The sequence below is a fragment of the Maylandia zebra genome, linkage group LG4, assembly GCF_041146795.1.
Source record: "Maylandia zebra isolate NMK-2024a linkage group LG4, Mzebra_GT3a, whole genome shotgun sequence".
Taxonomy (NCBI): Eukaryota; Metazoa; Chordata; class Actinopteri; order Cichliformes; family Cichlidae; genus Maylandia; species Maylandia zebra.
In genome coordinates, this window is record NC_135170.1 from 1,805,326 (window position 1) to 1,827,980 (window position 22,655).

The 22,655-nt window shown below is 42.5% G+C and overlaps 1 protein-coding gene across 1 annotated transcript in view; it reads right to left on the reverse strand.

Annotated features, from left to right (window-relative positions):
* LOC105940620 (NACHT, LRR and PYD domains-containing protein 3) overlaps positions 1-22,655 on the reverse strand; it is a 65,117-nt gene that overhangs the window by 7,488 nt on the left and 34,974 nt on the right. Inside the window, exons 6-10 of the mRNA XM_076882847.1 lie at positions 17,887-19,681; positions 13,218-13,391; positions 12,789-12,962; positions 12,436-12,609; positions 3,193-3,366 (exon numbers count right to left, since the gene is read on the reverse strand). Of these exons, the coding sequence (XP_076738962.1) occupies positions 3,193-3,366; positions 12,436-12,609; positions 12,789-12,962; positions 13,218-13,391; positions 17,887-19,681 (2,491 nt within the window). The remainder of the gene's footprint in view (positions 1-3,192; positions 3,367-12,435; positions 12,610-12,788; positions 12,963-13,217; positions 13,392-17,886; positions 19,682-22,655) is intronic.

Genomic DNA, 22,655 nt, shown 5'->3' on the forward strand with positions numbered 1-22,655 from the left:
ACGACCTCTCTCATGGCCCCAAGTGGTGTGTGCATGCCAGAGCACTCTGGAAAGCACACAGAGTCTTTACAGACTACTAAGGATCAAACCTCTATCATCATGCAATCGATTATACAACTCTAAGCATATATGAGTAAATATTTCTAAGCATAAATGACAATCAACAATATAAACCTTACAGCTGGTTTTAATAACAGAATTCATTTGTTTCTCAAACGAGAAAGAGCTATCGAGAAACACTCCTAAATCTTTAGTTCTTAACTTTTCCAGTGGGCCAAGGTCAACATTATCTGCTAATGCTAAATAGGCTGCCGTTATTAACTAATGCTAATTTGACATGAATTAGCATTATGCACTAATGCTAACACTTACTTTTTTTAAAAATGTGAGTAGCTAATGCTAACACTATTTCCCTTAACTTTATAACAATGTGAACGGCTAATGCTAACACTCTTTTTCCTAGCATTATAACATCTGAGCTGCTAATGCTAAGTAGGCTGCCATTAGCACCTACGTCTAATTTAAGGCAAATACGCATTAGAACCTAATGCTCATATCGTTTTCCTTTGCTTTATAACAATGTGAGCAGCTACTGCTAAATAGCATTAGCTAATAACAGCAGTCTAATTTAATGCAAGTTAGCCTCATTTGCATTACAACGATGTGAGGAGTTAACGCTAAGTATGCTGCCATTAGTGGCTAATTCTAATTAGGGGTGAATAAATATTACCAGCTAATGCTAATATCGTATTCTCTTCCCTTTTAACAATGTGAGCAGCTAGTGCTAGGTAGGCTGATGCTAGCAGCTAATGCTAAAGCTAATTTAATGTGAATTAGCATCACATTAGTGAGGAGTTAATGCTAAGTAGACTGCCATTAGCAGGTAATGCTAATTTTAGGTGAATAGGAATTGGCAGATAATACCATATTTTCTTGCTTTATAACAATGTGACCAGCTAATGCTATGTAGGTTGCCGTTATTAGCTAATACTAATTTGAGGTGAATTAGCATTATCCCCTTATGCTAACAATGTTTTTTCTTACTTTTTAACAATACAAGTAGCTAATGTGAACACTTTTTTTTTTTATTGAATTCTAATTTTTCCCTTGCGATGTGAAGAGTTAATGCTAAATAGGATGCCATTAGTGGCTAATTCTAATTTTAGATGAGAAAGCATTAGAAGCTAATGCTAATACCATATTTTCTTGCTTTATATCAATATTAGTAGGTAATGCTAAGTACGTAGCCATTATTAGCTAATGCTAATTTAGGTGAATTAGCATTATCCACTAATGCTAACACTGTTTTTGCCAACTCTTTTCCCTTGCATTATAACAATATGAGCAGCTAATGCTAAGAAGGCTGCCATTATTAGGTAATGCTAATTATTATGTGTGTTAGCATTATCCGCTGCTGCTAGCAATGTTTTATCTTACCTTTTAACAATATCAGCAGCTAATGCTAACACTACTTTAATTTCAGTTAAACCTACTTAGCATTAATTAACTTCATTTAGCATTAAGAAGTTTTTGCTATAGGCTACCATTAGTGGCTAATGCTAATTTTAGGTAAATAGAAATTGGCAGCTAATGCTAATACCATATTTTCTTGCCTTATAACAATGTGACCAGCTAATGCTAAGCAGGTGCCATTATTAGCTAATACTAATTTGAGATGAATTAGCATTATCCGCTTATGCTAACAATGTTTTTTCTTACTTTTTAACAATACGCCATTAGTGGCTAATTCTAATTTTAGATGAAAAAGGATTAACAGCTAATGCTCATACTGTTTGCTTTGTAAGAATGACAGCAGCTAATGATATGAAGTCTACCGTTATTAACTAATGCTAATTTGATGAGAATTAGCATTATCCGATAATGGTAACTCTTTTCCCCTGCATTATAACAATGTCAGGAGTTAATGCTAAGTAGACTGCCATTAGGGGCTAACTCTAATTAGGGGTGAATAATTATTAGCAGCTAATACTAATACCGTTTTCTCTTTTTCCTTATAACAACTTGAGCAGCTAATGCTAATTTGATGCGAATTAGCATTATATTAGTGAGCAGTTAATGCTAAGTAGGCTGCCATTATTAACTAATACTACGTTGACGTGAATTAGCATTATGCGCTACTGCTAATACTGTTTTCTCTTACTTATTAAAAATGATAGTAGCTAATACTAATACTCTTTTCCGTTGGGTAACAACAAAGTGAGGAATTAATGCTAAGTTGGCTGCTTTTAGCGGCTTATTCTAATTAGGGGTGAATAATTATTAGCAGCAAATGCTAATACCGTTTTCTCTTTCCTTATAACAATATGAGCAGTTAATGCTAATTTGATGTAAATTAGCATTATATTAGTGAGGAGTTAATGCTAAGTAGGCTGCCATTAGCAGCTAAAGGTAATTTGAGGTGAATAAGCACTAGTAGCTAATGCCAATACCCTTTTCTCTTGTGTTATAATGATGTGAAACGTTAATATTGTTCTCAAACAACAGAATGAGAATGAAATATTGATTCTAACAGGGCCCGTAAACAGCATTAGCTTAGCAGCATTAGCTTATCAGAGTCTCCATCATGGTCACACAAATCCTTAGCGGAGCAAAGTGGCCTACTTAGCAATAGCTGCTGTAGAAAGCAAAGGGAAAACAGTATTAGCATTAGCTGCTAAATGTGCACTTGAGAACAAATCTATTGTGAATTCAGCCGTGAATGTAGTGTTTCCAGTAAGCTTCCATTTCCAAATGTTAGCTGCTCCTGTCTGCCTCTTTGTCACACACACAGACTGAAATGATTCACAGCCTTGTTTCATCCTTCTGTCAGTGTCACTGACTGTCACTGTGACTGTGGACATACAGCATGGGAAACACACACATGGCTGATACTTGTATCTAAAGTTACAAAATGTTGTCTCTGTCCAAATATTACCTAACTGTAAGTCTACTTTTAATGAAACTCTCAACATGACTTATCAGTTATCATTAATGTTCCTGCAAACAGACTCCTTGAAGACCCCCTACATAAATATCCATGTACTATCCAGCTAGACTAGTGTGTCTGTCCCTGAAAATATTCCTGCATGTGTGATTGTTCATGTCTCATCTGCAGGAAACAAACAGGAAGTGAGTGAAAGACACAGGAAATGATTCCAGCTCTTCCTCCTATATCAGACATTCTCTCCATACCTGAGAGTGTCCAGTCTCCAGCCTGGATCCTTCAGTCCAGCCGACAGAAGCTTCATTCCTGAGGGACCTGGATGATTGTAGCTCAGGTCCAGCTCTCTCAGATGGGAGGGGTTGGAGGTCAGAGCTGAGGCCAGAGAAGTACAGCCTTCCTCTGTGATCAGACAGCCTGACAGACTGCAGACACACAAAACAACAATCCATCTGTTATCCATCTCTATAGCAGCATAACTAAGTGATGGTTCAGGGTCACCTGATCCAGCTCTAACTATAAGTTTTATCAAAAAGGAAAGTTTGAAGCTGATCGTCAAAGTAGAGAGGGTGTCTGTCTCCTGAACTCAAACTGGGAGCTGCTTCCACACCCAGTCCAACATAGCCAGGCTTTCTTTGCTGCTTTGACAAAACCTCAAATCCCAGTCAGAGATGGTGAGCATCATCACAGTGATGATCATTTCTCTGTTAACCCAGGCTTTCTGCTTCAGGATCTGTGCACGCTCACAGAACAAGGAGACCTTTAAACATCATTTCACTAAATGGATGGACTGAGCTCAGCCTACAGATGAACTGGATAAATAAAGATTTGACCTCAGTGTGCTCAGTGTTCCTGTCTATTCCTAACATATTCCTAACATGATAGCTGCACTTTAGAGCTCTAAAACTGGAACTGACACATATTTAAACTCCACATGTTACTCAGTACATTCAGTTCTGACACTCGCCCACAGTCCAACAAAGGAAACATGGAGATCACATCAGTTTGTCACCAAAGTCTAATTATTCCAGAGGGCAGTGTTGATACAACTAAAGTTATTTTTAAGCAAAGTTGAGTTTTTTATCGTCGGAGTACTTCAAGTCTGAAGTATCATTTAAATGCATTACACGCTGTTGATGGCAGCAAACAAACCACCCAAACAAACAGAGGTGGGAGGCTTGGGCAGACTACGTAGGATCAGCTTGTGGGAGGAGTCAGGATAAAACCAAAGAAAGACAAGCTAACAGACGCCACAGTGAAGTGAGTAGCTACAAACTTCAGGCCAATTAGTGTTGTTGAAGAAGTCGGTCTGAGGAATGTTCTTAGGATCAACAAATGACGGCATGTATGAGCCTCCCTCAAGACGCACCATCACAAGAAGAACACATGAGCTGTAGAAAAAGGAGAGACTACGAAAGCCACAGCGTTACAACGTGCACCAGCTGTTGGTCTCTCTGTAGACCTGGGAGTTATAGTACATGATATTAATGAAGACTGGGAGCTGCATTCTATAGCAAACAATTTGTTATGAGGTAATCAGCTGATCTTACTTTAACCGGAAGCCCTTCACAATAATTGCAAAGCCTTTATTTTGTCCAACTACCATCAGTTCGTCTGTACTGATGGTAACTTAAAGTCACACTAATGCAGTTTAGTTTGTATAGTGTAAGTAGTAGAAGTATACTACAGTACTCTGATCACTGATAGGATAGATTTATGTAGATATACACCTTTGTGTTTAACATTACTGCATTATAGTACTGTGATCTTTGACCTTATATATGGTTATGTTAGCTATACTGACGTATGCATATAACTGGATATGTATCTTATCTATTCATCTTATTTGTCATGTATTTGTATTGTGTACTTCCTTTTTGTAAGAAACCACACACGTGATCACAGCCACAAGAATCAATCAGTGAAAGAATAAAGTGCCTCAAACCAAACCTTAAGCTCCTTATTCCACACGCTGGGCCTTCAGTGGTGCTCTGGCTGACACACCAGAGTGACTGGAGTGCTAAAGAGTGAATCGGACACACCAGTGTAATCCCTGATATCTCCACTACATTTAATCGTCCTTCAGCCTGTGGCTGCAGTTAGCTGGTCTGCTAGTTAGCTGGTGTGCTAGTTAGCCGGTGTGCTATTTAGCCGGTTCGCTAGTCAGCTGGTGTGCTAGTTAGCTGGTATGCTAGTTAGCCGGTTCGCTAGTCGGCTGGTGTACTAGTTAGCCAGTGTGCTAGTTAGCCGGTTCGCTAGTTAGCTGGTCTGCTACTTAGCTGGTTTGCTAGATAGCCGGTGTGCTAGTTAGCTGGTGTGCTAATTAGCAGAAATGTGACTTTACAGCTCGGCCTCACTCACTGACATTAGTCAGATATGACTGAATCTATATCACACTTAAAGCTTTCTGTAAATGAAAGGCTCAGTGAAAACGAGGCACTTCAGTCAATTTTAAAACACACACTCTGAATATAACCTGATCCAGACCAGGTTATAGGTTCAGCATCAGTAACCACGGTGATGTAGCCAGGTAAACACTTATGCATTTATGCTCACAATCACTCCAGTTAACCCAGCATGCATGTTTTTGGACTGTGGGAGGAAGCAGAGAACCTGAAGACAACCTACACAGGCCACACTATCACCCTTATTTACAGAATTATAATTTAATTGGGTGATAAAGTAAAGAAAATAAATATTTTAATAAAAAAATATTCATAAATGAACTATTATTCAAGTAAGTAAGTAGAATATATTTATATAGCACATAATCTCGTTTGTATAGAAATGTCTTCATCTGCTTTTTCAAAGAGTCAGTGGAGTCTAGACAGCATAAAGATAACAGCAGGGAGTTCCACAGCCTCGGTGCCTGAAAAGCTCGATCCCCACGTGTGTTGAACCGAGTCTGTGGGACCAATAGTGACCTCTGACCTAAAGACCTAAGTGCTCGGTATGAAGCATGAGGTTTCAACAGGTCAGAGATGCACTGAGGAGCTTCACCATGTACAGCTCTAAAAGTTATGAGTATAATGTTAAAATGAACCCTAAAATTTAGTGGCAACCAATGAAGAGAAGCCAAAACTGGAGTAATGTGTGACCTCTTGTTTGTGCCAGTTAAAAGTCTCGCCGCAGCATTCTGTACAGTGTGAAGCTCCAGAGCTGATTTGTTGAGACAAGTAAAAAGACCATTACAATACTCCAAGTGAGTAGAGATAAAAGCATGAAGAATCATCTCAAGTTCTGCCTTTGACACCAGTCTGAGTTTAGAAATGTTTCTTGGATGATAAAAACAGTTTTGAAACAGTTGTTTAGAGAGTTTCTCAAGCAACATTGAACTGTCGAAAATAACACCTAAGTTTCTGAGACTCGATTTAATGGAAGGACCTAAAAACTGATCTGCTGCCTAATTTCTGAAGACATGTGATCAGGAGCAATGATCAAAGTTTCTGTTTTATCCGTATTAAACTGGAGAAAGTTGAAGTTTCACAATTATTTGATTCCTGAAAGACAATTATTTAAACAAGAAAATGTATCAAACTGAGAATCTTTGAAAGAACAGTATAACTTAATGTCTGAATGTCATCAGCGTAGAGATGATAAGAAATATTATTGTAATATCTGATAATTTGGCCTAGAGCAGGGGTGGGGAACTCCAGGCCTCGAGGGCCGGTGTCCTGCAGGTTTTAGGTCTAACCCTGGGTCAGCACACCTGAATCAAATTCATTACCAGGCCTCTGGAGAACCTCAGGACGTGTTGAGGAGGAATTTAACCATTTAAATCAGATGTGATGGATCAAGGAAACATCTAAAAACTGCAGGACACCAGCCCTCGAGGCCTGGCGTTTGTCACCTGTGGCCTAGAGGACGTATATAAACCAAAAAGAGAATCGGGCCTAAAACAGATCCTTGAGGTACCCCAGAAGGCAGAACGGATGTTTCAGACAACACATGATTCATACAGACAGTCAAAGATCTCTCAGATACAGTAGATACGACAAACCATTTTAAAGCAACACCAGTAATCCTGAACAAGTCCTTCAGCCTATTTATCATGATGCTGTGATCAACAGTATCAAAAGCAGAGGAGACATCCAACTCAGTGCACTCTCCAGAGTCTGCTGCCATCAGAATGTCACCACACACTTTAAGTTAAGCCATCTCAGTGGAGGACAGTTTACAGAAACCAGACTGGAAAATGTCCAGAACACTGTTTTTCTCCAGAAAGTCGTTAAGTTGTTCTGCAACTGTTTTTTCCACGTTCGTTCAATGATTCATTACAATCAGATTTAGTATAGACTGGTACACGAGGAATATCAGGAGAGACAATTTTCATAATTGTATCAAACAATACTTTGGTTCTTTTCTGAAGCCATTAGATTTGAAAACTATTCAGTTCCAGCTTTTTTATCATGTTGTTAAGTGAGGATATTGATTCCTTGAGATGTACTCGATGAACCTCAAGCTTGGAAGCCTTCCATAAACGTTCTAACTTGACAGAATATCTCTTGAAATTTTGAGTATTTTCATTTATCCAGGGATAGAAATTTGAAGAATGGACAACACTTTGCTTCAGAGGTGCCGCTGTGTCTAAATAAAATGGACAAAGTGTTGTCTCCAGGAGTTTAGCTGATTTAGAGTGGCCAGGTACGGTGGGTGTGCTCCGGTTAAAGAACACGGAGGCAGACTTCCAAATTCAGGTGATTTATTCGGTCTGTAGTGAGGATACAGTCACCTGACCTAAACCCAGTGGAGATGGTTTGGGATCAGTGTTGGGCAAGTGACTTTGAACAAGTAATTATAGTTAGTAGTTACCAAGAAGTAACTAGTAACTATTAGAGATGGACCGATCCGATATTACGTATCGGTATCGGTCCGATACTGACCTAAATTACTGGATCGGATATCGGAGAAAAATAAAAAATGTAATCCGATCCATTAAATATCACGAAAGCACCTCACAAAACTTGCAACACGCCGTAACTCACCTCAGAACGTTAGCACGTCGGAGCAGTATGCATCACGTGATAGAGCGGCTGTGGCATGCGGGACCTGTCGGTGGTCTGGATAGCATTTGGAGCTTCGCTAGCAACCCGGCATTTCATCTCCGACAAAGTTATCCCGAGAGAAGTAAAGCAAGTGTGTAAGTCCATCTCTGAATGTTTGTAAAGCATTCCTGCGTTAAGCTTAACAAACGACTGCCTCTTCTTGCTGCTACTTCAATCATGAAACTGCTTAATGATCAGCTGATCGGCTTTTCTGTCTCGAGTCCGTCTCTCTTGTTTGTTTTTGGCCCACTTTGCACCAGAAAGAGGAAACCAGCGGCTGAACAACAGCAGCACGTTTAAGCTTGATAAGCTGTTGTTACAATTTATTTAATATTACTTTCTACACCAGGATCTTTTTCTACGTAGCTGACGCTGGTAACTGTGCAGGGGCGGATCTAGCAAAGTTTAGTCAGGGGGGCCGATAGGGCATTAACAGGGAAAAGGGGGCACAAAGACATACTTTTCTTTCTTATTCTCATTTAAAATGTCTAGCTTTTAATAAATAATTATCTGACACCCAAAGTTTTAATTTGATGTAAAAGGAATAGCAGTCAATTACTGTATATAGTAACTATTAACTCTAATATATATACCCTAGTAAGCTATAGTACTTTTTCCTTTGGGAAGGTACCATCTGTGCAGTCTGCAATTTTGTTGAAGAAAGATGTTGAATCTATTTAATATTTCTTGAAAAATAATTGATTTCTGTGCATTTTTTTTCACACTGCATCAAATTAAGGTTGATTACGTCGATTAAGCATCATGAGGTGGAGCGTGAGGGGTGGTTCCCTATTTTTTATTTATTTATTTTTGTTGTTGCTGGGAGTTGGAACCCTATTAGTTAGGTTGCTTAATATTTACGCTAAGTACTCTTTAAAATACCAGAATAGGGAGGATGGTGTAGGTTTAAGTTTATTAGATTGATCAGTATTGCTGAACTATGAAATATTTTTTTTTGCATACAGGTATAACAGAATAGCTTTAGTGTAGTTGTTGTTTTAAACTTTAGTATGAACTTATACAAAATGCAGCAAGATATTTAAAAAAACAGTTTTGTTGATTAAAAAACACTATATCGGATTCATATCGGTATCGGCAGATATCCAAATTTATGATATCGGTATCGGTATCGGACATAAAAAAGTGGTATCGTGCCATCTCTAGTAACTATACTACTAACTATAGTTAACTCTACGTAGTTACTTAGAGTTAAAATATTGTAAGTCAGTTACTAAAAGTAATTAATTACTTGAAAAGTAACTATTGCGTTACTTTAAAATGTTCAACCCTCTGGGGTCCAGGGTATAATTGGCCATTTTTAACTACTTTTGATTTGACCTCTATATTCCACCTTTAAAAACTATTTACTTTGCCTGTTTGGTATCATTCTTTTCAGCACAACCTCACGTGTCTGAATTTACAGTTATGTTTTCATTTTGACATACTGTATTAACACAATTGACCTAAAATCAGACAAAAAACAATATGAGTAGAAAAAGTTATATTTTTTACTGTTACAACCACAAACATGTTTAATAAATCATTAACTTGAAATCTAATAATTTTAATATTTTAATAATAATAATAATAATAATAATAATAATAATAATAATAATGGATTGCATTTATATAGCGCTTTTCGGGCCTTAAAGTGCTTTACAATGCCACTATTCATTCACTCTCACATTCACACACTGGTGGAGGCAGCTACAGTTGTAGCCACAGCTGCCCTGGGGCAGACTGACAGAAGCGAGGCTGCCATATCGCACCATCGGCCCCTCTGGCCAACACCAGTAGGCGCTAGGTGAAGTGTCTTGCCCAAAGACACAATGACCGAGACTGTCCGAGCCGGGGCTCGAACCGGCAACCTTCCGGTTACAAGACGAACACCCTTAAAATCCTATACACAAGGTTTGCAAACAACCATTTTGTTATTTGTAACAATTTACCTTTTACCTTGATTTTTTAAAAATAACTATTTCAAACTATTTACAGAACAATCAGCTGTTCTGCATTAAATAAGATGCCACAAATTATTTGTGCCACTCCAAAAAAATAATTTCTGTCCACCATAAAGGAGAACATCACAGCCTGATACCTGCAGGTCTGACAGCAGCAGGTGTATCACTGCTGTTTCTACCTGGAGACACCGTTTACACTGTAATCTGCATTTGCTGGTTTTGTGGCAGCACCTGTAACAATTCCATTCAATTCAACTCTATTTATATAGTGCCAAATCACAACAGTCGCCTCAGGGCACTTAACATTCAGCAATTGCCTCATTGTTCTGACAGACAACATAAAACTATCCACTACACTACACACTAACTTTTTTTGTTCTTTTTTCCCCTACACACTAACTACACAACACAACATACTATGCACACACTCCAAATACGCTAAACGTCACAAATCTCTCACATCTCACACCGTCACTCCTAAAACTTCCCCCTCTTCCTAAACAACCAAATGTCATGTTGCTATATCATTTTTTTGATTGGTCGACATGGTTCATTTTTCCACCAACAGGAAAGGGATGATTTGGGGTTTTTTTGCTCATAAGCAGAGAGTGCTTGCTGTGCTGTCCTTAGACAGTAAAAGTGACGAAACTATTGAGGAAAAAAACGCTGCGTATATATTGTTTATCATGACTCTGGTTTTATGTGACCTATCAACACAATTTAAAAACTGGTATATGTCACCTTGTTGCTTTGTAATCTTGAAGTGGTCATGTGATTGGCTTACCATGAATACTTTATTCTTCCTCAGCCAAACAGCAGCACTCATGCGATTGTTTTGCCCCCTTAGCTCCAGGTGTTGTGCCAAAAAGTGATCGTCTGCCAGAAAGTGATCGCTGTCCGCGGGAGTGCATGCAGCTGCTTAACCCTTTAAAGCCGGTCAGAGTGGGCACACTCTGTTTTGCGTAACATAATATTCCAGAAACACGCTTTGCCGATCCGATCAGCTGTTTGTAACACTTCCTACTTTGGAATTGACATCAGCGTGAACTATCGCATATCCGCCATGACCTGCCCAAAACCGGAAGTGATGTCATTTTTGCAGAAATGTATTTTTTACCATCATGGCCTCATAACCCTATACTAGTGTTTTTTAAAGTTATGTTTGACTTTCTGACTTTCTGTGTTGTTTCTGGGATGCTGAGGACTCATATTGCACTGCTGGAAATAGTTTATTTTGATGCATATGCTGCTTTTTTGCAAATTTGCACTATAATATTTATTTTCGTTTTTCCTGCAGTGTATAGAAATTAGTGTATTTCAAAAATAAAACTATGAAGACACTCAAAATAAATTTCATGTGGTGGGAAACTATTTTGTGCAACTTTTTTGCATTTACAGTTTTGAGGGATAAGCCTCTTAAATTTCTCTAACTAGAAATATATGTTAAAAAACAAAAACGATTTTCAAATTTTTTTTAGTTTATTGCACTTTTTGCAATTTATGTAATTTCTATGCACTTAATGCATGCATATTATTAAAATTTAGGCTGTAATGGTTGTATTGATGTAGAGCAACTTGAAATGCTCCCAAAAATGGCTCCACAGCATGTAAAAATATAATATAAGCTGTGGCGGACTTGGTTCTATGGTAAGACTTAAAGGGTTAAAGCTGTAGCGCCCAGATTACTTATAGCTACTTCCATGCAGCTGATATAAGATTGGTTGTTGAAAAATAGTAACGCAACCGCACCGAATCCAATTCAGGATTTTGATTTCCATCACACTTCCACTGGATGCCCAGCTGCTCTCCTATTATGTGATTATCATCAACACAGAACTGGAGGATAAGACCGCGGTTCTGGGGGTTGGGAAGCTCATCTTGTAACCAGAAGGTTGCCAGTAGGATCTCTCTGTCTTGGTCGTTGTGTTCTTGGAACACAAGACACTTCAGTATGTAGTTAGTACCGGGCGACTCCCCTCCCCCACATCGGCACCAGAACCCTGTATTATCTACAGGGTAAGAATGCCTGTTTTATCAAACTATGGCTATTACTACTGTGATCATTTGCAGCCCAGTGTGCTGCTCTCTCTGCTGGGATGAACCACTGGAGCTCACCCAGTCATCCCTTTCTTTCTCTCAAGAAGAAGTGAAATAAATGTATTTATTATGTTACGAGTCTAATATTCTTTAAATCAAACTGTAATGAATAAATGAAGCAAGAAGATTTGGTGGCTCCAAGTGTTGTAGAAGAAAAGATAAACATCTCATTTTGAGAAATCAGCCTTTAAAATTAAGTAAGTACTGTGAATAAAAAACTAACAGCAAACCAATCGGTAGTCGCCAATTACTTTTGAAAGTAATTCGGAGTCCAATTATCCACTCAAATGTAAATAAAAGTTCACTTGACAGCTGTATAAAGGTTACCTGTTTATACAATAATATAAGTCACATTTCAAATGATCATCTGTGGAAAAGTTTGAATCCTGACCTGAGAGTTTCCACTGCACACTGTGAACTCTTTAGTCCAGCGGACAGAAGCTTCACTCCTGAATCCTGCAGGTCAGAGTTACTCAGGTCCAGCTCTCTCAGACTGGAGGACTGGGAGCTGAGGACTGAGGACAGAGCTTCACAGCTTCTCTCTGACAGGTTACAGCCACTCAGTCTGAAAAATAAAAGACAGTCATACAACAAATACTCATGTTGAGTTTGTTAATACATTTCACAACATTAAATCTTGACTTTCTATTTTTAGAGGAAACATAAACATACTAAGAAACAACATCATATGTATGAACTTAAATAATTGAATAATTCTAACAACAAACTGTTTTCTGATCTGACCTCAGAGTATTCAGTTTACAGTTTAAACGTTGTAGTCCAGCAGACAGAAGCTTCACTCCTGAATCCTGTAGCTTTCTGATACTCAGGTCCAGCTCTGTCAGACTAGAGGACTGCGAGCTGAGAACTGAGGACAGAGCTTCACAGTTTTCCTCTGAGAGTTCACAGATGTTAAGTCTGAAGATAAAAACATGAATAAAGATTGTTGTTAAAGTGTAATCAGGGTGCAATAGCTTATTGTCTTGTGCTGAGCAGGTTAGTATAAGTTCACTTTAACTTATAAATGAATAAAAATGCTATGGAACAAGGATAACTGGATAAAGTTTACCTTTACTGGTTAAATTATTGATTATTTTTGTTAGTTGATATAAACAAAACCAAACATCAAACATATAAACAAACAGAACTAAACAGAATACAAATTGATCTGACCTCAGAATATTCAGTTTGGCGTGTGGACTCTCCACTGCAGCAGACAGAAGCTTTACTGCTGAAGCTTTCAGGCTGTTGGTACTCAGGTCCAGCTCTCTCAGACTACAGGACTGGGAGCTGACCACTGACAACAAATTTTCACAGCCTTCCTCTGAGATGTTACAGCTGCTCAGTCTGGGAGAGAAAGGGAAAAAACAAAACAAAACAAAAAATATATGTGATCAAATGAAATTTGTTTATATGTTAAACCTTTTAAAAAAAACAAAAAAAACCAACCTATGACACTATGAGTGCTACCAGTCCAGTGCACACGATTGGTACCTTGATGGTACCTTGCTCAGGGGTACCATCAAGGTAGCTGTTCGGTGGATTCGACCCCTGACCTTATGATCATGGGGCGACCACTCTACCTACTGAGCTAATAATTCTGTGTACACTATCATACAATATTAACTAAAACAATTATTTTAGAAAATCTTACTAATTCAGTAATTGTTATGCTATTTAACTGTGAGTAACACTGGATTTTAAACACTAGCTGTATAAAACTCCTCCTGTTAAAGGTGTGTATAAAGGAGATGAGCTGAAATGCAGACTTCATGGAGAATGTTTGCTGTCAGGATATATCAAAGACAAAGCAGAGATCCATCCAGTCTCTTCCACTAAGCCCACAGAGGGAAAGACAACCATTCTCACACACACACCTGCATGAAGTTTAGATCACCAGGTAATCTAACTGCATGTCTGTGGACAGTGGGAGGAAACTGTAGAGGACCCAGAGAGAACCCACTGTAATTCTGTGGGAACACTGGTTATGGAAGCCTTACAGTTAGATATGAATACTGTCAAGAAACAGGACCTGAGTGGCAATTTCAATTATGAAGCCCAAGTTCTCCTCCTTGAATCGCTACCTTATCGTGGTGGAGGGGTTTGTGTGTCCCAGGGATCCCAGGGGCTATGTTGTCTGGGGGCTTTTGCCCCCTGGTAGGGTCTCCCATGGCAAATTGGTCCTGGGTGAGGGACCAGACAAAGAGCGATTCAGAAGACCCTTATGAAAAGGATATCGAGAGAACAGTTTACCCTCCCCGGGATAGGGTTACCAGGGCCCCCCCCCTGGAGCCAGGCCCGGGGAGGGTGCCCGAGGGCGAGCGTCTGGTGGCCGGGCCTTAGTCCATGGGGCCCGGCCGGGCACAGCCCGAAGAGGAGACATGGGCCCATCCTCCTGCAGGCCCACCACCCGCAGGAGGCGCCATAGGGGTCGGGTGCATTGTGTGCCGGGTGGCGGCCAGGAGCGGAGGCCTTGGTGGACTGACCCCCAGCTGCCAAGACTGGCAATAGGGACATGGAATGTCACCTCTCTGGTGGGGAAGGAGCCTGAGTTAGTGCGTGAGGTTGAGAGGTACCGGCTAGATATAGTCGGGCTCACCTCTACGCATGGCTTGGGCTCTGGAACCAGTCTCCTGGAGAGGGGCTGGACTCTGTCTCAGTCTGGAGTTGCCCCTGGTGAGAGGCGGCGGGCTGGGTGGGTATTCTAATATCCCCTCGGCTTGCTGCCGGTACGTTGGGGATTTTCCCGGTGGACGAGAGGGTTTGTTCCCTGCGCCTTAGGGTCGGGGAACGGGTCCTGACTGTCATCTGCGCTTATGCGCCGAGTGGCAGTTCAGAGTTCCTAGAGTCCCTGGAGGGGGGGGGGGGGGTGCTGGAAGGTGCTCCACCTGGAGACTCTGTTGTCCTGCTGGGAGACTTCAATGCTCACGTGGGTAACGACAGCGAGACCTGGAGGGGCTTGATTGGGAGGAACGGCCTCCCTGATCTGAACCCGAGCGGTGCTTTGTTATTGGACTTCTGTGCTAATCACAGTTTGGCCATAATGAACACCCTGTTCGAACATAAGAGTGTCCATAAGTGCACGTGGCACCAGGACGCTCTAGGCCGTAGGTCGATGATTGATTTTGTAATCGTATCACCAGACCTGCGACCATATGTTCTGGACACTCGGGTAAAGAGAGGGGCTGAGCTGTCAACTGATCACCACCTGGTGGTGAGTTGGATCAGGTGGCGGGGGAGGACGCTGGACAGACCTGGTGCACCTAAACGCGTAGTGAGGGTGTGCTGGGAACGTCTAGCAGAGGCCCCAGTCCGCGAGATCTTCAACGCACACCTCCGGCAGAGCTTCAACAGCATTCCGAGGGAGACTGGGGACATTGAGTCCGAATGGACCATGTTCAGCATCTCCATTGCCAAAGCTGCTGCATTGAGCTGCGGCCGCAAGGTGGTTGGTACCTGCCGTGGTGGTAATCCCCGAACCAAATGGTGGACACCAGAGGTGAAGGGAGCCACCAGGCTGAAGAAGGAGTCCTATCGGGCTTGGTTAGCCTGTGGGACTCCGGAGGCAGCCGACAGGTATCGACAGGCCAAGCGGAATGTGGCTCGGGCAGTGGCTGAAGCAAAAACTCGGGTGTGGGAGGAGTTCGGAGAGGCCATGGAAAAAGACTTTCGGACTGCCTCGAAGAGATTCTGGCAAACCGTCAGGCGTCTCAGGAGGGGAAAGCGGTGCTCTACCTGCACTGTGTATAGTGCTGGTGGAGCGCTGCTGACGTCGACTGAGAAAATTGTTAGGCGGTGGAAGGAATACTTCGAGGACCTCCTTAATCCCACTGACACGTCTTCCGAGGAGGAAGCAAAGTCTGGGGATGAGGGGAATGACCCGCCAATTTCCGGGGGCGAGGTCACTGAAGCAGTTAAACAACTCCTTGGTGGCAGAGCCCCTGGTGTTGATGAGGTCCGCCCCGAGTTCCTGAAGGCTTTGGACGTTGTAGGGCTGTCCTGGTTGACACGCCTCTGCAATGTTGCATGGTGATCAGGGGCAGTACCTGTGGACTGGCAGACCGGGGTGGTGGTCCCCATCTTTAAGAAGGGGGACCGGAGGGTGTGTTCCAACTACAGGGGTATCACACTCCTCAGCCTCCCTGGGAAAGTCTATGCCAGGGTGCTGGAAAGGAGAGTTCGTCCGCTAGTCGAACCTTGGATACAGGAGGAACAATGCGGTTTTCGTCCTGGTCGCGGAACACTGGACCAGCTCTTTATCCTCTCCAGGATACTTGAGGGTGCATGGGAGTTTGCCCAACCAGTCTACATGTGTTTTGTGGACTTGGAGAAGGCATTCGACCATGTCCCTCGGGGTGTCCTGTGGGAGGTGTTGCGGGAGTATGGGGTGTCTGGCCCATTGCTACGGGCCATTCGATCCCGATACAACCGTTGCAAGAGCTTGGTTCGCATTGCCGGCAATAAGTCGGACTCGTTCCCGGTGGGTGATGGGCTCCGCCAGGGCTGCCCTTTGTCTCCGGTTCTGTTCATAATTTTTATGGGCAGGATTTCTAGGCGCAGCCAAGTGGCGGAGGGCTTTCGCTTTGGTGGCCTCAGAATCTCATCTCTGATTTTTGCGGATGATGTGGTTCTGTTGGCTTCATCGGGTGAGGGCCTCCAGCTCGCACTGGAACGGTTCGCAGCCGAGTGTGAAGCAGCGGGAATGAGGATCAGCACCTCCAAATCTGAGGCCATGGTTCTCAGCCGGAAAAGGGTGGAGTGCCCACTCTGGGTCGGAGATGAGTTCCTGCCCCAAGTGGAGGAGTTCAAGTATCTCGGGGTCTTGTTCGCGAGTGATGGGAGAAGGGAGCCGGAGATCGACAGACGGATTGGGGCTGCAGCTGCAGTAATGCGGACGCTGCACCGGTCCGTCGTGGTGAAGAGGGAGCTGAGTGTAAAAGCGAAGCTCTCAATTTACCGGTCGATCTACGTCCCTACCCTCACCTATGGCCACGAGCTGTGGGTAGTGACCGAAAGAACGAGATCGCGGATACAAGCGGCAGAAATGAGCTTCCTCCGAAGGGTGGCTGGCCTCTCCCTTAGAGATAGGGTGGGAAGTTCGGCCATCTGGGAGGGGCTCAGAGTAGAGCCGCTGCTGCTCCACATCGAAAGGAGCCAGCTGAGGTGGTTCGGGCATCTGACAAGGATACCCCCTGGGCGCCTCCTGGGTGAGGTGTTCCAGGCATGTCCCACCAGGAGGAGGCCCCGGGGCAGACCCAGGACACGCTGGAGAGATTATATCTCTCGGCTGGCCTGGGAACGCCTTGGTATTCCCCCGGATAAGCTGGAGGAGGTGGCTGGGGAGAGGGAGGTCTGGGCCTCTTTGCTTAGGCTGCTGCCCCCGCGACCCGGCCTCAGATAAAGCGGATGAAGATGGATGGATGGATGGAAGCCCAAGTTTTCCCTCCATCCTGGATGAAAACAGGACAGTCACAGCAGAGATTTATAATAAAAAAGGGAGAGTGTGCACTGAAAATGAGATAAAAAACAAACTGCTGGATTTGGAGACGTGAACAAGCTGACGATAATAAACCTGTCAGAGGGGCTGAAGGATCAGAGCTCATGTTCTTATTGGCTGGGCCTGGATTGTACTTTGATAAGAGATATAGACAAAAATGTGTCAGAAATACTGACACGGCCTGCTGGACTGAAAAAATATTTACTGAGTGAATGATAATCATTTAATTCACTATTTTTATGTTTTTTAACTGTTCTTTGAACTCAGCATTTCTGATTTATTTCCCATGGTTTTAAGATTTTTATCGATTATAAGATTTTAAGCAATGAGTTCATGTTTACTTACAGAGCTTTATTGGAGGCTTTGACCACTGGCAGCATTCTCAGAAGAGCCTCCTCTGAAGCAGAATATTTCTTAAAGTCAAACTCATCCAGATCTTCTTCTGATGACAGTAACATGAAGGTCAGAGCTGAGCACTGAGCAGGAGACAGTTTACCTGTGGAGAGACTTCCTGATCTCAGGGACTGTTGGATCTCCTCCACTAGAGAACGATCATCCAGTTCATTCAGACAGTGGATCAGATTGATGCTTTTCTCTGCAGACAGATTCTCACTGAGCTTCTTCTTGATGTACTGGACTGTTTCCTGATTGGTCTGTGAGCTACTTCCTGTCTGTGTCAGCAGACCTCGTAGGAGAGTCTGATTGGTCTGCAGTGAAAGACCCAGGAGGAAGCGGAGGAACAAGTCCAGGTGTCCATTTGGACTCTGTAAGGCCTTGTTCACAGCACTCTGGTGAAGAGATTCTTTTTGGTTTAAAAAGCTAAAACTCTTGGAGGTTATTTGTTTCTGTTCAAGAAGATTTTTTCCAGAGTTGCTGAAGGTCAGATGGACATGAAGAGCAGCCAGAAACTCCTGAACACTCAGATGGATGAAGCAGAACACCTTGTCCTGGTACAGTCCGCTCTCCTCTTTAAAGATCTGTGTGAACACTCCTGAGTACACTGAGGCTGCTCTGATATCGATGCCACACTCTTTCAGGTCTGATTCATAGAAGATCAGGTTTCCTTTCTGCAGCTGATCAAAAGCCAGTTTTCCCAGAGACTCCATCATCTTCCTGCTCTCTGGACTCCAGTGTGGATCTGTCTCAGCTCCTCCATCATACTTGACCTTCTTCACTTTGGCCTGAACCACCAGGAAGTGGATGTACATCTCAGTCAGGGTCTTGGGCAGCTGTCCTCCCTCTCTGGTTTCCAGCACATCCTCCAGAACTGTAGCAGTGATCCAGCAGAAGACTGGGATGTGACACATGATGTGGAGGCTTCGTGATGTCTTGATGTGGGAGATGATGCTGCTGGCCTGCTTCTTATCTCTGAATCTCTTCCTGAAGTACTCCTCCTTCTGTGGGTCAGTGAACCCTCTGACCTCTGTCACCATGCCAACACAGTCAGGAGGGATCTGATTGGCTGCTGCAGGTCGTGTGGTTATCCAGAGGCGAGCAGAGGGAAGCAGTTTCCCCCTGATGAGGTTTATCAGCAGCACATCCACTGAGGTGGACTTTCTAGGGTCAGTTAGGATTGTAGTTTCGTGGAAGTCCAGAGGAAGTCGACACTCATCCAGACCATCAAAGATGAACACAACCTGGAAGTCTTCAAAGCTGCAGATTCCTGCTTCTTTGGTTTCAGTAAAGAAGTGATGAACAAGTCCCACCAAGCTGAACTTTTCCTCTTTCAGCACATTCAGCTCTCTGAAAGTGAATGGAAATATGAACTGGATGTCCTGGTTGGCTTTGTCTTCAGCCCAGTCCAGGCTGTATTTCTGTGTTAAGACTGTTTTCCCAATGCCAGCCACTCCCTTTGTCAGCACTGTTCTGATTGGTTCGTCTCTTCCAGGTGAGGCTTTAAAGATGTCTTCTTGTCTGATGGTTGTTTCTGGTCTGTCTGGTTTCCTGGATGCTGTTTCAATCTGTCTGACCTCATGTTCATCATTGACCTCTGCAGTCCCTCCCTCTGTGATGTAGAGCTCTGTGTAGATCTGATTCAGGAGGGTTGGGTTTCCTGCTTTAGCGATGCCCTCAAACACACACTGGAACTTCTTCTTCAGCTTAGACTTAAGGTTACGATGACAAACAGCAGCTGGAAGTTCTGAATAATAATAATAAAAATACAACTTTAACAATCATATTTTACAAAATGCTGATGACAATTTCTGATCCACTGAGAAATGACTGAACACACTGGTGTCACAAGTCTCTCATTTATCCAGCAGCTTAAATCTTTAGATAAATCCTCTTACGTCTCTGCAGACGGTCAGCCAGCTCCTCCTGCTTCATTCTCCTCAGGAAGTCCACTGTGATCTTCACAAATGCCTCTCTGCTGTTTCTCCTCTGCTCATCATCCTCCCTCTGAAACTCCAAGCACTGGGGCTTATTTGGATTCAGAGCCTTCTGGATCTTCTTCAGCTCGCTCTTCACAAAAGTGATGATGTTGTCCTCCAGCAGCTGGAACAGAATACTTTATGAATGACCCACCACTCTGAACTTTAGTCCACACAACATCCACTTCTTTACGATCAAGGGGCATATCATCCGCGAACTCTTTACCAATTATAGGTTTGACTTTATCTGATTAACTGAGACTTTGTCCACAACTCCACGATCCCAAAACGTTGATTCTGTTCATATGAATGCAGCGATTTCAGTGGGAGAAACATTTCACTGGTGTTCAGAGCTGAACTACCAACAGGTTGATGATCAAAGCCAGAAACTTGGAGATGTTTCAGGTGACTGAGTTGATCGTACAGACAACTGGTCTTAAAGGTTCACTCTGTTTACACATACAGATCAGTATTTAAGGTTTGACTCTCATCATCCACTGGGGCACAAACTGGGCGTCATCAGGACACTACAACACAGAACAAACACCATCCCCACAGACACAGCAGCCAGCGAAGCAGAAGAACTTCACATCAAGAAGGTCCTGAGTAAATGTGAACGCTGGTTTGAGGGCGGAGTCAAGGAGGCCATTTATGTGAAAAGGAAAGACCATCTCTGAATGGAGGAGGGGCCTAAGGGTACATTTGTCACCATCTTACATGCTGTGATTGCAGCCATTCCCCAGCTCTCTGTGAACTGGACTCATGACCATTGATCAACAACCATTGATCAATGGTCCTGACAATATGCGTACCAATGATCAATGAACTGACCTCCCAGCCCATTGTTCCTTCAGTGGGCCGGTTTCAGTCATACAAATGTCCTGTTTATGAGATTGAAACCTGCAGTCAGCTGAGACTGAAGAAGTCACCTGATGATGATGAAACGTTTCTCCCACTGAAAACATCCAGATGAACAGAATCAAGCTTTTTGGGATTTACGTACCTGGATGATTGAGCATCAAGACACAACTCTGTGACTTTTCTCAGATGAATAAATCCTCTCCTCCAGCTTTGTTTACATCTACCAGCCCTGTGGCGCTGCCCAGGGACAATAATCTATGTGAGAGGTGGAAAGTCATACAGGTGTCTGCTCCTGCCTTCAGTTATTTTATCTACTGTGTGTCAACTGGCTGAACCTCCTCCAACTGTCTACTGTCTCCCTAAACTCAACAATGACTTAGTGATCTATCCATTCTCTGACCAAAGACATCCTGCTGCAGGAGGTTAACATAGCAGCCAATGATGATCCCACTCACTGTGAACAACACATTTGGACCTGATTTGCTGCTCTGGTTCACACGTGAACTTCCACTGCTGCTGTCACCAACTTGAGAGGCTCTACAGAAAAACTGGACTTGTCCATAAAAATCATAAACTACATTACAAGGACAGCATTGCTCAATCAACTCTAATTACTATGACCATGTTATCTCTTCTAACTAAGGTACAGACACTCAAACTTGCTGCTTTCAGTGAGAAGTCAAATGTCTGAATATGAGCTGGAAGCCGCTGAGAGTCCTCCTCCTTCCCGTGGGGTTTACTTTCTCTACTACTTTCAATATAAACACGCCCCTTTCATGCACCTGCAGAGGGCCACCAGCAGATGGAGCTGTCTTAAACAAATCCACTTGGATAGTTAGCTGTAGATGATTTTCTCAGTATGATTGTAGGATTTTGAGTTATTCTTTAGATTTATTTAAACTCCTATATTGTGCACAAGTGTTGAGCGACCCATAATTTCTCTGTACTTTTCATAAGAGCAGCCAGACTTTCAGCTAGTTTTTGTTTTTTAAGAGCTCAAAGTTATTGAAGAAACAGTTATTCAGCTTCATTCCCACTGATCTCGACTACAAACTGTTTCACTTTGGTTTCTGTTTAAAGCCTCGATGTTTAAAACGTTTCCCTGTGATCACATTTGCACCGTCTGATTTCAAAGTTTGTTTTCTTTTGGTCATTTAGTCCACAGAGTCCTTGGTGTTCTGAAAGGGACCTATAAATAAATGCATTATTATTAATATTAATAATAAAGTAGTTGTTGTACATGTACAGACCATAAATATGGAGTCCAGCTGTGTTTGATGCTGCTGGGCAGACTGACCACTGGGAACCTCTGAGCTCTGCTGCTCCACTCTGTGGAGGAACCATGAAGGATTAGATCAACACAGGATAACGATCCAGGAGTTTCTGCTCAAATAACTTCATCTGAATCAAGTCTGTCAAGTTTTAGACTCTCAGATTCTGAAGATATATTTTCTGTTTTCTATGAACTTTCTTTCATCAGTGATGGAAGTGATGATGCTGCAGAAGCTCAGAGGAAACTTTGAGAAAACTGTGATGAACCATCAACTAATGCTCTCAGGAGGCCAAAGGTCCCTGAATGTAACTGTGCAGTAGATTCATCGAGTGTTTGAAACCTGACCACTTCCATATGTTTTCATTCTAACACAAGAAGTCCTTTTCTCATTGCTTTGATTTGAGTTTTCATTTGAGTTTTCCGAGTCTCGTATTTGGAGTCGAGTCTAATCAATGATCTGACAGAAGAACATTAAAAAGGAGTTACCAGTGCTGTCAAAATTAACATGTAGGGTTAGGGTTAGGGGTTCATCTGTTATCATGATTAACATGATAACAACCTTTAACACGACACATCTGGATGCAGAACGACTCAAAATCCCTGAAATG